Genomic DNA, 13,083 nt, shown 5'->3' on the forward strand with positions numbered 1-13,083 from the left:
AAAAAGCAACGCCCCCCACCCCCACCACCAAAAAAGTTTAGACTCCCCTTTGCCTACATTGATGGAGATTTTTACAAGCCGTGAAATGGCCAGTAGGTGAGGAAGTCTGGAGGGAAGATACAGGCTGGAATCCTAACATTTGTTTTAAGCTCTGCCTCTTCTTTGCCTCGCTGGAGACTGCGATGATTTCCTTCAGAAATGCCTGAAGGATAGGAGGCAGTTCCTTCCCCAGAGGGCCTGGATAAATCAGAAATCAACTGCATTTTCTATGATTCTTCTTGGCAATACTCGGTAGGTTTCCCTCCTGTCTCACAGTGTACCCACGAATGTTCAAAGCAAACATCTGAGGCACAAGCTGGAAAGTCAGAGAATTCATGAGAGAAAATTCAGTGTCTCTTTCTTAAGGGAACAGTTACTGGAGGTTCCAGTAATCAGTCTGGCATTGTCGCTTTGAGGGTGTGTTTAGCCTTGTTAGACCTTCATTTGGTGGCTGTCTTGACCTTGGAAGGACATGATTATCTATCCCAAGATGTCCCACACCAGCTGGATATTTGTCTCAGACTTTTATGCTGTCTGCACAGTCTTGACTGTTTACCATGTATTTTTATAATTTAAAAATTGGTTTTAGGCTGGACATGGTGGCTCACGCCTGTCATCCCAGCGCTTTGGGAGGCCAAAGTGGGAGGATCACTTGAGCCCAGGAGTTCGAGACCAGCATGGGCAATATCATTATTTTTTAATAGAGACCACCTCGTCTTTATTTAAAAAAATACTAATAAATAACTACATATAAATATATATATATATATAAATTGGTTTTACTTATACACTTAAAATGTTTTTTTGAGAACAATGCCTTATTCTGCTTTTGAAAACGGCATTTCTGAAGGAAATCCTGGCAGTCTTCATTGAGGCAAAAAAGAGGCAGAGCTTAAAACAAATGTTAGGATTCCAGCCCCATTTGACAGACTATTTTGGTAAAAGCACGAAGAGTGTTACCCATTTTTAAATACAAAAATGTGAGTCGTGATAATGCTGGTAAAACCCTATATCATTTGATTGAGAACTTCCTCAATAAAGTTATCAAAACATCCCCTTACATTTTTGTTTTTATAGATTCCTCCTCCTTTAGGAGGAATCACCTTTAAACCAAACCAAAAAGCACAGCTTATTAAAAAAACTGCAGAAGAGGACATTACACATCCCAGTCTGGCAAAGGATGCCAAGATCGGACTGCCCTCCCCATGTCAAGCTCTGCCAAGAAGTCGTTTTTAATATTATTCAGAAATTATCTTTTTGGCTTCAATTCAGATCATCACAAGTGCCAAATCTTGTAGCCCAAATGGATGATGATTTGTTGTTACATTTCCTGGTAACTCAGCACTTAATCTTGTTGCAGACAGACTGGAAGTGTTTTGTTTGTTCCCTTTCACTTGGTCATAACCCAACCCACCCCATGCCCCTCCACCCTGCTTCCCCCAAAAGGGAGCAAAGGATCTCTAACAGAACCAGGGTGGTTTTAGTAGAGAAGAATTAGGCTTAAGTTAGTAATAGAAGTTATCAAAAGTCTATTTCAGCATAACAGATAAGGTAGATAGGATGGTTTCTATATGTAGCTTTGGCTAATGGAGACTTCTACTTAATGTGAAGATGAGCTGACTGATAGTGATGTGCTGCCGGTTAGATAGTTTGGGGTGCTTACAAATCTGGTACTGATTGATAAGAGTTAGAACAATACTCAGCTTGACTTTTCTCAATTCATATTAAAGGCAAAAGGTAATGGGCTTATCCATTTTTTTCCCTAGCCAGCATATATCCCTTGTTCTTGGCACTGTCCTCATAGTATTGGGAATGACATCTATTCTTCAGTTCTAAGGAAAGAGTTGTGCCAGTAAGATGGGTCTTACTTTATATTTGCATTTCAGTCTTTTTTTTTTTTTTTTTTTTTGCACACTCTTCCCTCAGGCCTTGTTCATTTGGGGCTGTGAGTTTATAAGCTTGTACTTCCTTACACAGTTGCATTAAAAGGTGAAATTAGCCCTGAGTATCAAGATAGTAATTCCCAGGAAGTTTTTGGAAAAATTATAATCTTTATACTTTTTTGAGTTACCTTGGGCCAAGAACACCTCCAGTCACTTCCTGCCTCCGTGCCGTACTGGCTTTCTCAGCCCCTAGTGTCCTGTTGCTAGTCTCTCAGAACAGTATTTAGACCTTCTGCTCATAATGTCTTTTAAAAAATCATTGCTTGTTGCTTGTGTTGCTTCTTTTGATGAAGGGTCGGTCACAGGAGACCTTAGTGGCCACTGAATAGCAGAATTTGAAAATCTTTGTGGATATGTGCATACTTTTCTTTAAGAGAACTCTAAGCTGAAATGCATATTAACCTTGAAACCAAATATCCTAATTGCTCCAGGGATTTAAATTTGTATTAGTTTCGCTTCAATCCATTTGTGAGTCCTCATTTAATAGACCCTAAGAGATTAAATGATTTGCCTTGGGTGACCCAGCAAGTCAGCTGCATATTCAACTATTATTTATCTAACACCCAGACATCACAGGGGGAAAAAAAAATGTAAAACTCTTAGTCAATGACCATTCTCCCTCTGCATTTGTTTTTGTTTGTTTTGTTTTTTTGGGACAGAGTCTTGCTTTGTCACCCAGGCTGGAGTGCACTGGCACGATCTCAGCTCACTGCAACCTCCGCCTCCCGGGTTCAAGTGATTCTCCTACCTCAGCCTCCCAAGTAGCTGGGACTACAGGCGCGTGCCACCATGCCCGGCTAATTTTTTGTATTTTTGGTGGAGATGGGGTTTCACCATGTTAGCCAGGATGGTCGCCATCTCCTGACCTCATCATCCGCCTGCCTCAGCCTCCCAAAGTGCTGGGATTACAGGCGTGAGCCACTGCGCCCAGCCTGCATTTCTGCTTTTTAACTGTCTAGTTACTCGTATGTCCTTGCTTTCCTATGTGCAGTTTGGTTGAGGGATATTAGTGGACAGATGATGGACATGAAAGACTGGTTAGAATGGGAGAGAAATACACCTGCTATTTTTTGTACCCTAGTATGTCCTAGTGGTAAAAATGTGTCATATGCAACTGCGAAAGAAAGGGAAACATGTTAAAAGTCCTAGTTTTTTCTGTTATCTCAATGTGTTGCTCTATTCCTATTAAGTTTTCCTCTCACATTTACTACAATTAGTTCTATATTATCTTGACCCCATTTTCTATGCTTAAAACAACCTCTTCCCTATAACTTTAAAATCAGGTACAGTAAAAGCCTCTTGTTGAGGATGTGGTTACCTTGGTAGATGAGAGTGTATCAGAAACAGATAGAAACTTATCTAGCAAAAGAACTAGTAGTGTATCTTGACTTGTTATATGGCAACAATCAATTAGATGGTAATTTCTATTTAAAAGCACTCTATATGGGGAAAGACATGTTCATTTTGATAAGTAAAGACAAAATCTAGGTTTCTAGTCGATGTGTGTTGTACATGTGGTCTTTGGAAAGCAAACCAAACTATTTATTATTGACATTAAAATGGAGACTTAATGCTGGGTAAATCCTGTGCTCAGAAGATACTCACTGATGATCCATCCATGGGTGAACCTATGAACAAAACGCATTTTTTAAATTGGTGCTTATGATTAGTTCAGCTTGCCTCTCTAATACTCCCAACACCTTTGCTGTCATCCTGCTCTCAGCTGATTACTTTGCCTCCTTTTTCACTGAGAAGACAGAAGCAGTTAGAATAGAGCTTCCACAGGCTCCCACTTTGATATCTGCCGTCCTAGCACTGGGCCACTGTTTCCTGCTTTCCCTCTAGGTGAACTCTCTGTGTTTCTAATATCATCTGGATTAATCACATCATCTCTTGCCTACTCGAAGATAGTAACTCTAACAACTTTTCCCTCTCTTTCATGCAAGTCTTACTTTGCCTCTGTATGCCGGACTTTTCCTCGTCAACATATATACATGCTGTTATGTCTCCCAACCAAAAAAATGCAAAGAAAAAACCTTTCAGCCCTATGCTCACCCATCATCCAGCTGTAGTCCTCTTCCTTCCTTTTACTCTCCTTTATTATAGCTAAATTTCTTGAAAGGATGGAATGTCCACTTCCTCTCCACCCATCCTTTCCTGAACCTACCCCAATTAGGCTTTTGTCCCCACTGTGCCAGTGAGAGGGCTCTTGATAAGCTCTCCATTCATTGACTCGAGTTGCTCAATGAAATGGACAGTTCTCAGTCCTCATCTTACTTGACTTTCCAGCAGCATTTAGTACTACCAGCCAGTCCTCATCCTTGAAATACTTTCTTTTTCCATATCTCCAACTGCTTAAGTCAGAAGTGTTCCATGATCCAATCCTTACATAACTTACCCTCTTTGCCTACACTCATTACCTGTGATCTCATCCAGTCTTGTGGCTTTAAATACTATATGGTGACAACTACAGCCAAGATCTCTCCCCTGAACTTCAGACTCTTCTGTCCAGAAGATTATACAAATTCTCTGTTTGGTTATAGAATTTAGAATGCCCCAAATCAAGATAATTCTCCCTCAATTCTGTTCCTCCTATAAGTGTCCCCAATCGGTAAATGAAAACTGTGTCCTTCTAGTTAATCATGCCAGAATCCTAAAAATCATCCTTAACTCCTCTCATCTCTGATATCCATATCCAACCCATGAGCAAATACTGTCAGTCTGCCAGAATCCAAACATCTCTCCAGCCCCATTGCCACCACTCTGGTCCAAGCCACCACCAGGCCTTGCCTAGAATATCGCAATACCTTTTTTTTTTTTTTGAGACAGAGACGGCATCTCACTCTGTTGCCCAGGATAGAGTACAGTAGCTCAATCATAGCTTATTGCAACCTCCAACTCCTGGATCAAGCAATCCTCCCAACTCTGTGTCCCAAGTAGCTGGGACTACAGGCATGTGCCGCTACATCTGGCTAATTTTTAATTTTTTTGTAGAGATAGGGCCTTGCTATGCTACCCAGGCTGGTCTCAAACTCCTGACCTCAAATGATCCTTCCACCTTGGCTACTTAATTTTTTTCGTAGCATTTACCATCATATGATACATATTTATTTATTAGCTCACTGTCTCTTTTTATCTTCTCTCACTAGAATTAATCTCAATGAGGGCAGCAACATTGTGTCTTTGTTCACGCCTGTATCCCCAGCCCCTGAAACAATACTTGGCCCATTGCAGGAACTCAAATATTTATTGAAATAAATGTGATTAAAACTCTTGATATGAAATTAGAAGTTCACATGAATTCAGTCTAAGGAGACCGCATTGATTGTAACTCTTGTGGCACATGTTAATTTTCAGGTTTTTCTTACCCACTGCCTCACATTAGTGAGCTGTGCCAAGTAGTAGTGTGACACCTGTGTTGTCATTTCCCACATCACATAAGAGCTTCCAAGGAAAGCCAAATCCCAGATGGGTCTCAGAGAGGGATCAATATGTCCATGATTATCTGAGAGAGACAAAAAAAGCACATTTGTATTAATGCATTTTTGAGACAAAATCTCAGAAGCTGCAGAAATGAAATAGGGTTTAAACTTAGTCATACCAGTCATCTCTCTCACAGCAAGACCTTGAGCCAGATATGTGATTTGTTTGTATCTGTTTCTATGTTAGTATGTAGATTTATATTCTTCAACTTGCCAAACTGAGTAAATCTATTATAAATCAATGGTCATTTGCTGTACTGTGTACATGCAAAGTAAGAGCCGTGAAGCCTACGTTCTATCAAGCCTATGTCCACAAAGTATCTTAGACCCATCTTGTCTTCTCCAAACCCACTGCCACCACCCTTCAGGCCTGGGCTGCTTCTCCCTGAGACCACGGCCACAGTCTGCTACAAATCTCTCAGATTTCAGTCTCCTCCTTCCAGCTGTCTCGCACCTAGGAGCTAAAGTGACTTTTCCATACTCATTACTGAATACTCAAAGATGACATTCAATTTAACTTAGTCTTGTTAGTTAAGAAGCTTTTTTTAGGAGACAGGGTCTTGCTCTGTTGCCCAGGCTAGAATGCAGTTCCACAATTGTACTTCACAGTAGCCTTGAATGCCTGGGCTCAAGCGATCCTCCTGCCATGGCCTCCCAAAGTTCTGAGATTACAGGTGAGGGCCACTCTGCTGGCCAAGAAACATTTTTAATTAGGTTGAAAAGTCTATCACTGATAATCTCCACCTTACCTTCTGGTTTAGGTCTACAGTCAACGTGATGGTGGTCTTTGCTTCCAGTCTGCCAAAATATCTTTGTGCTTCTCTGATCATTGGCTTTAAAGCTAATCAATATGTTGGCAGCATCTCTCACTCTTGTTTAACACGTGAAGAAATCAAGTGGATTTTTTCTGTGGCATTGTTTTCGGACCTAAAATCTTTTAAATTTGGCAAACATCTTTCTTAAAACTTGCACAATATTAGACACTGTGAGAGGTTAGGGATACAGTGACTAATAAATTACTATTTGTGACTTTTAGGAGCTCAAATTTTATGAGATGACTGTTCATGAACCATCATTTTATGCAGTTTTGCAGAGATACTATATTAAGCCCTAATAATAGCACAATACATGAGGAATACTAACAAGCTTATTAGGAAACTAATCCTTCTGGGTGAAGTAATCCTTAGCATAAATTCTATTCTGTACTGGTAGAACTTGGCTAGTTTATACTCAGAGGTAATTCAGACAGCATTCACTGATTTCTTGGGATCTGTGTAGGATACCAAGATGGGGCCCCACCCTTCACATGTTGACATGGTGGGGTTATAGTTGATACATTCCTTAAGAGAGGGAGGATCAGAAAGCTGAGGGACAGCAGGGAAGGACCAGGTTTCTTTGGGCTGGAGAGGGTTGGGGGAAACTTCACAGAGGTGAGATTTTGGCTGGGCCTTGAATTGCTGTCACGTCTGTGGGGGTCTGAGTGAGAAAGCGAGCATGTGAAGGTAGGAAGGCACCAGGCAGGGGCAGCCTCAGTGACTGGTCTTGGTAGAGTATACAGTATACTGGCAGCAGATTTTGAAAGGCCTTGTTTGCAGAGCTGCCAGAGTGGATATGAACTGCAATTGAGTAGTAAGTGTAGAAGATGACTTTGACTGCTGGATGCAGTGGTCTCAGGGAGAAGAAGCCCAGGCATGAAGGATGGTGACAGTGGATTTGGAGATGACAAGATTAGTCCAAAATACTTTGTGAATGCAGGCTTGATAGGAAATGGCAAGTTATTAAATGTCAGGAGATTAGTTGATAATGACCAAAGTTTCTAGCCAACTCTAGGAGAATAGTAATACCATTAAATGTAGGACAGAAAGTGGGAACGTTTTGGGTGAAAACAAGTTGAGTTTGTTATTAGGTGTATTAAATACAGTGTCAAGAAAGTCATGAAGGTGGATGATGTAAAGTGCTACAGATAGGCCGGGCATGGTGGCTCATGCCTGTAATCCCAGCACTTTGGGAGGCCGAGGTGGGTGGATCACCTGAGGTCAGGAGTTGAAGACCAGCCTGGACAACATGGTGAAACCCCACCTCTATTAAAAATATAAAAATTAGCTGGGTGTGGTGGCACACTCCTGTAATCTCAGATACTGGGGAGGCTGAAGCAGGAGAATGGCTTGAACCCAGGAGACAGACGTTGCAGTGAACCAAGATTGCACCACCGCACACTGGACAGAGGGAGACTCTGTCTCAAAAAAAAAAAAAATGTGCTACAGATAAGAAGGATAAGAAGCAATGTCTGGTTAGGGTTTTTGGTGATCTGGGTGGTCTCTTTATGTACATAGAGTAGAAGCCAAATAGGAAGAGTTTGAGTTTGAGGCAATGTGTATAAAATCTACTTTTGAAAAGTAGACAGAATAAGGAAAAAGAGGGGGTGATGGGTCTATGAAGAAATTGGTCAACACAACTCTGATCTTGACGATCTTTATAGGACAAGAGAAGGAACTGGTTGCTGAAGATTCTCAAGGTGGGAAGGATACTGATGGGGCAAAATTATGAAAGAACCAGATAAACTAGAACCAAGGGTATAAATAAAAGGAGTCTTAGAATTAAAGAAAAGGTTGGGGAAGACGTAGCGACTTTGTGAGGTGGGAAGAAATGACAGAATCAAATGTCTCAATCTCAGTAAAGCAGGAGGCAAGACTGTCTCCTGAAAGTGCATGAAGCCGGGGTGTAGCCCTTGAAAAAATGGAAAAGCTTCAACACAGCTGTCATGTGGAGTGTAGTAAGATGTTAGAAATAAACAGCGAGCAGCATCGAGGGCTCAGCACTTGGAGAAATCTTTTAGAAGAAAATACCTGTTGAGAATAAAGCAAAAGCTATTTGTTGCCTTTCATTGTCATCATATCACCCTTACGTGACATATGTAAGTTTTTTGGTTCCATAATGCTTTCCTGTTAATATCGAAGTGCCTTCAAACTTGGAACTGAGGACTTTCAGTACTCTTCACTGGCTTTTCTTTGTAGTTTCTTTAACCTGGTAATGTCATTTTTTTCCTGTCACCATATGATAAGTAATCAATAGGGAGCTGTGACTATTTTTACAGATGTTATTGTAGAAAATGTGTTTTAGACTTCTACTTCCTGACAAGAATATCAGCATTTCATGAATGAATTTGTTTTTCCTCATTGCTATGAGCCGCTGAAAACTTCCTTGATCCAGCTCATCATCACGTGTTCTATCTTATGGTGCTGCTGTGAGTTCAGATTTGTGAGATCAAAACCCATCACCCTAGAAGATAAATCAGTTATACTAAATACTGTGAATAATGAGGACATTTGAAGGGGTAAGTGCTGGCAACACTGCTGTAGAATCACTTGGGCAGACACAACTTTAGCTGGTTATTCCCAGGTCTTCAGTCTTGCCCTCTGTATGTAGTATACTTAGATTCATTGCTAGGAAGTTTGCAAATTCATTAGAAGTGAAACTTTCATTCGTAAGAAACAGACAACTTAAGGGGAAAAAAACAATGTGGAGCAAGGATATTCCAAAATGGATTAGATCTTCTCACTTCTCCATTGTACTACAACAGTCCAATGCCTTGGATCCATTAAATACTGAATAGGAATCTGCTGAGATTTTTTTTTTTTTTTTTGAGATGGAGTTTCACTCTGTTGCCCAGGCTGGAGTGCAGCGGTGCAATCTTGGCTCACTGCAACCTCCACCTCCCTGGTTCAAGCGACTCTTCTGCCTCAGCCTCTCAAGTAGCTGGGACTACAGGCACATGCCACCATGCCTGGCTAATTTTTTGTAATTTTAGTAGAGATGGGGTTTCACTGTGTTAGCCAGGGTGGTCTCGATCTCCTGACCTTGTGATCTGCCCACCTTGGCCTCCCAAAGTGCTGGGATTACAGGTGTGAGCCACCACGCCTGGCCCCCCTGAGATTTGAACTGGGTAAAATTTATCTAAATCCAAACCTTTTTGGTTTTAAGTAGATAATTTTACATACACAGACAAGCTATAGATAGCACCATTAAATGTCTCTGCTGAATTTACTATGACAGCAAAACTTGTAAGTTTTTTGATGAAAAATTGCCCTCTATTAAAAAGTTTTTTGAAGTTTCACAGTAGCTACATTAAGTTAGATTATTAAAGAATGGCCCCTATGGATATACAGGACTTATTAACTAAACATAATTCAGTTAACCTGCGCTATTAAAGAGTGTCTAAAATCTCATGATCCTGTGGCAAATATTCAAAGAAAAGATCCAATACAGTTTCTAAAATTTGTGTTTTAAGGAGTATAGATAAGCCCTATTTTCCCAACTAAAGGAAAACAATACCTAAATAAGTGTAGATTTATAAGTATCAGTCATCAGCTCATTTATTTCAAGCAATACTAAATATAAACAAATTCTGCTACAACATAAGATTTTAATTGCTCCCCTTGATTCCTTGGCATAGGATTTGATCCGAGTTGTCAGAGAACTATCATGTGAGAATCATTCAGGGTTCAGAATTTTAGAAATGGAAGAAGCAGTATGCCACTTCGAGGTTTTTAAGGACATTTAGTCTCAGTAAATCCATGGGGAGCAGAGACATTCAGGAATGGAGACTACAGAGCCTCCATTGTTGACATGGGTTTGCCACAGAATCTGGGCAAATGAGTGAACTGTGGGAAAGGGTGGGACGATGAGTGCTGTAGCGGTCAGACATCAAGCTTAATACCCAAGAGATGACTTTCGTGGTTTTGAAAATTGGATTTGCCAGTAAATGTGCCGAGTCTCAACTGCTGCCCACACGTTCTGGTGAGTGCAGGAACAAATGAGCTCTGCTTCACTTCAGCTGAGTCACTTCAGAGGGCAGGGCTCCTTCGTTAGAGACAGCACTACTGCCCATTAACCACTGACCTGAAATGAGATAAACATGACTCCCCTGCAGCATCCCAGAGAGGGCTCATCTGGCCTTGGAGCATAAGGCTGTGATGAGTAGAGTAGAGGCTCTGGAGGCTGTCGTCTAAAGTTTCCAAAGCCGCTGCCAAAAATAGAGATGTCACCTCAGCTCCTGGACTCAACCCTGAAAACAGCACCCCTATATGCATATCCTGTTTCAAAATCCTGTACCTCTTACCTGGGAGTTCAATTCTTACTGTGCCCCTCATTCTGGGATGGAAAATGAGGAGTTTTTTTTTTTTTTTTGGAGATGGAGTTTCGCTCTTGTTGTCCAGGCTGGAGCGCAGTGGCACAGTCTCAGCTCACCGCAACCTCCGCTTCCTGGGTTCAAGGGATTCTCCTGCCTAGCCTCCTGAGTAGCTGGGATTACAGCCGTGCGCCACCACGCCTGGCTAACTTTTGTGTTTTTAGTAGAGTCGGGGTTTCACCATGTTGGCCAAGCTGGTCTCGAACTCCTGACCTTGTGATCCACCCGCCTCGGCCTCCCAAAGTGCTGGGATTACAGATGTGAGCCACCGTGCCCGGCTGGACAATGAGGAGATTAAAGGGATACATACTGTTGGTGGAGTTACTGCATTGGACTAGAAATGAAGAACAGAAAGATGATACCTCTGAGTTTTGTTTAAATTAAGGGGGATATCACAATCTTTAGTTGAATGAAAGTGCCACTTGAGGGATAAAAACTTAAATGATCTTTCTTTTAAAGATTTAGTTATCACATACATTCCTGAATATAGAAATTCCAAATGCTGATTCATACCAGGTATGCCGACTATCTCCAAGGGGTTTTTCAGTTGCTTCATTTGCTTGTAAAGCAGGTAATCCTCTTGTTGTCTTTTCTCTTTCTCGATGAGCCGTGTACAAGTTACATTGATGGCTGGTCTGGGTTTCTGATTCTTGAAAAACACTCGAGCAGAACATTTCCCCAAACGTCCCTCACCTTCCTGAAGTAAAGACTGTGGAGTTAAACAGGATACTTTCTTATCACCTCCCACTCACCCCAATGCACACAAGCACACATAAGATTGAGAAGAGTTCATTGTACAAGGCAGGCAGGCTCTGGCATCAATAGATGTAGTGGGTTTTGCTTTATAGAAAGTGGTTTTTGTGCTCACAGCTGAATACAACAGTCCTTCTCTCTTTGCTATCATTTAAACTCTCGTCTTCTGATTGTGACTTTATAAAATGATGTTGGGCATATTTCCAAAGAAATATCATTGACATCCATTGAGCACTGCTTGGCTCAAACCCCTAGAGTAGTGGCCACTTTACTCTCTAATGTGGACCAACATAATGCTTAGGTGGACGTCAAAGTTACTAACTTGAACTAAAAGATGAAGCTGGCTCCTATTTACAAAAATAACAACATCTTCATGCTGCCTTGTGAATTAGGTCCTCTGATTCCAGTTTGAAAGATTAAGATACTGAAGTTTAAGGAGGAACCTACTCCATGTCTCACAGCTAATAAGCCAGGGCTTGACCTCACTTCTAACACTGAAGCCCAGGCTGTCTGTACTAACTTTATCTCTCTATGCCAAGATCTAATCCAGAAGAAATGGGAGCACTGATCATCCACATGGGATTCATTCAACTGCCTGAGTGATGTTTATTTGCATTCATCTTTTTTTTTTTTTGAGACGGAGTCCTGCCTGGGTGGGAGTGCAATGGCATGATCTCGGCTTACTGCAACCTCTGCCTCCTGGGTTCATGCGATTCTCCTGCCTCAGCCTCTGAGTAGCTGGGATTATAGGCGCCCACCACCATGCCTGGCTAATTGTGTGTATTTTTAGTAGAGATGGGGTTTCACTATGTTGGCCAGACTGGTCTCGACCTCCTGACCTCGTGATCTGCCTGCCTTGGCCTCCCAAATTGCTGGGATTACAGGCATGAGCCACCACCCCTAGCCTTGCATTCATGTTTAAATGTAGATGTTTTGGATATTCTTGGATCTCCCTCACTTATTTTATAATCCAGAAACATCTGGAGCTTCAACTAGACATCAGATATATGACTCATTTCTAGCATAGTGGTTCTTCCCCCTTTTAAGGAATTCCCCAGATTCCTTAACCAGATAAGAAAAGCCAGGGAACCTATTCCCTGAAAAATGCACATATCAGCACTGGGCCTAGAATTTGAGGAAGTTCATGGGCCACTAGTCTTGGCCCTACCCAAATCCAACTCTTGTTGGCTGGTTGCGCTGTTGAGGTGATAATCTTCTTTTTACTTCTGTGGTTGTTTAAACTGGGTGAAGTCCCAGTGAAAACAACCACCAAAAATAAAAAAAAAGTCCATTGAGGAAACAAATTGTAATCAAAATTCTCTCTCTGCTTGAGCCCAGGAAGTCAAGGTTGCAGTGAGCTGTGATCATCCCACTTCCCTCCAGCCAGGAGAGCAAGACCCTGTCTCAAAAAGAAGAAATAAATAAAAATTAAAAAAATTGGATCTGCTTAATAAGCCTGTTTCTAAAACTACCTCAAAAAACTGAGAAACACTTTCCAGTGGGCAACTTTTCCTCCTGTGAGTGCCGGTTTTGCGTGAGAGGGGATTTCAGTACTGCTTTAAGATGTTAATTATTGGTGCAACATAGAAAAACAGTGAAGGAAGCATTCAGGAAGAGGCTTATGAAAGGGCAGAAGGAACCTAGTACATGGCCTCCTCTGTTGTCAAAGCCATTTCCA

At 41.5% G+C, this 13,083-nt stretch overlaps 2 protein-coding genes across 3 annotated transcripts in view; one reads left to right on the top strand and one right to left on the bottom strand.

Annotated features, from left to right (window-relative positions):
• GFM1 (G elongation factor mitochondrial 1) overlaps positions 1–13,083 on the top strand; it is a 70,961-nt gene that overhangs the window by 55,770 nt on the left and 2,108 nt on the right. The gene's annotated exons all lie outside the window — the stretch shown is intronic.
• Positions 1–13,083, bottom strand: part of RARRES1 (retinoic acid receptor responder 1) — a 35,317-nt gene that overhangs the window by 2,530 nt on the left and 19,704 nt on the right. The window contains exons 3-4 of one of the 2 annotated variants that reach the window (XM_063620342.1): positions 11,166–11,361; positions 5,351–5,487 (exon numbers count right to left, since the gene is read on the bottom strand). In XM_063620342.1, coding sequence (XP_063476412.1) covers positions 5,351–5,487; positions 11,166–11,361 — 333 coding nt within the window. The remainder of the gene's footprint in view (positions 1–5,350; positions 5,488–11,165; positions 11,362–13,083) is intronic. The other variant, XM_063620343.1, reaches the window with a different exon arrangement.

This window comes from Symphalangus syndactylus, chromosome 17 (assembly GCF_028878055.3).
Source record: "Symphalangus syndactylus isolate Jambi chromosome 17, NHGRI_mSymSyn1-v2.1_pri, whole genome shotgun sequence".
Classification (NCBI taxonomy): domain Eukaryota; kingdom Metazoa; phylum Chordata; class Mammalia; order Primates; family Hylobatidae; genus Symphalangus; species Symphalangus syndactylus.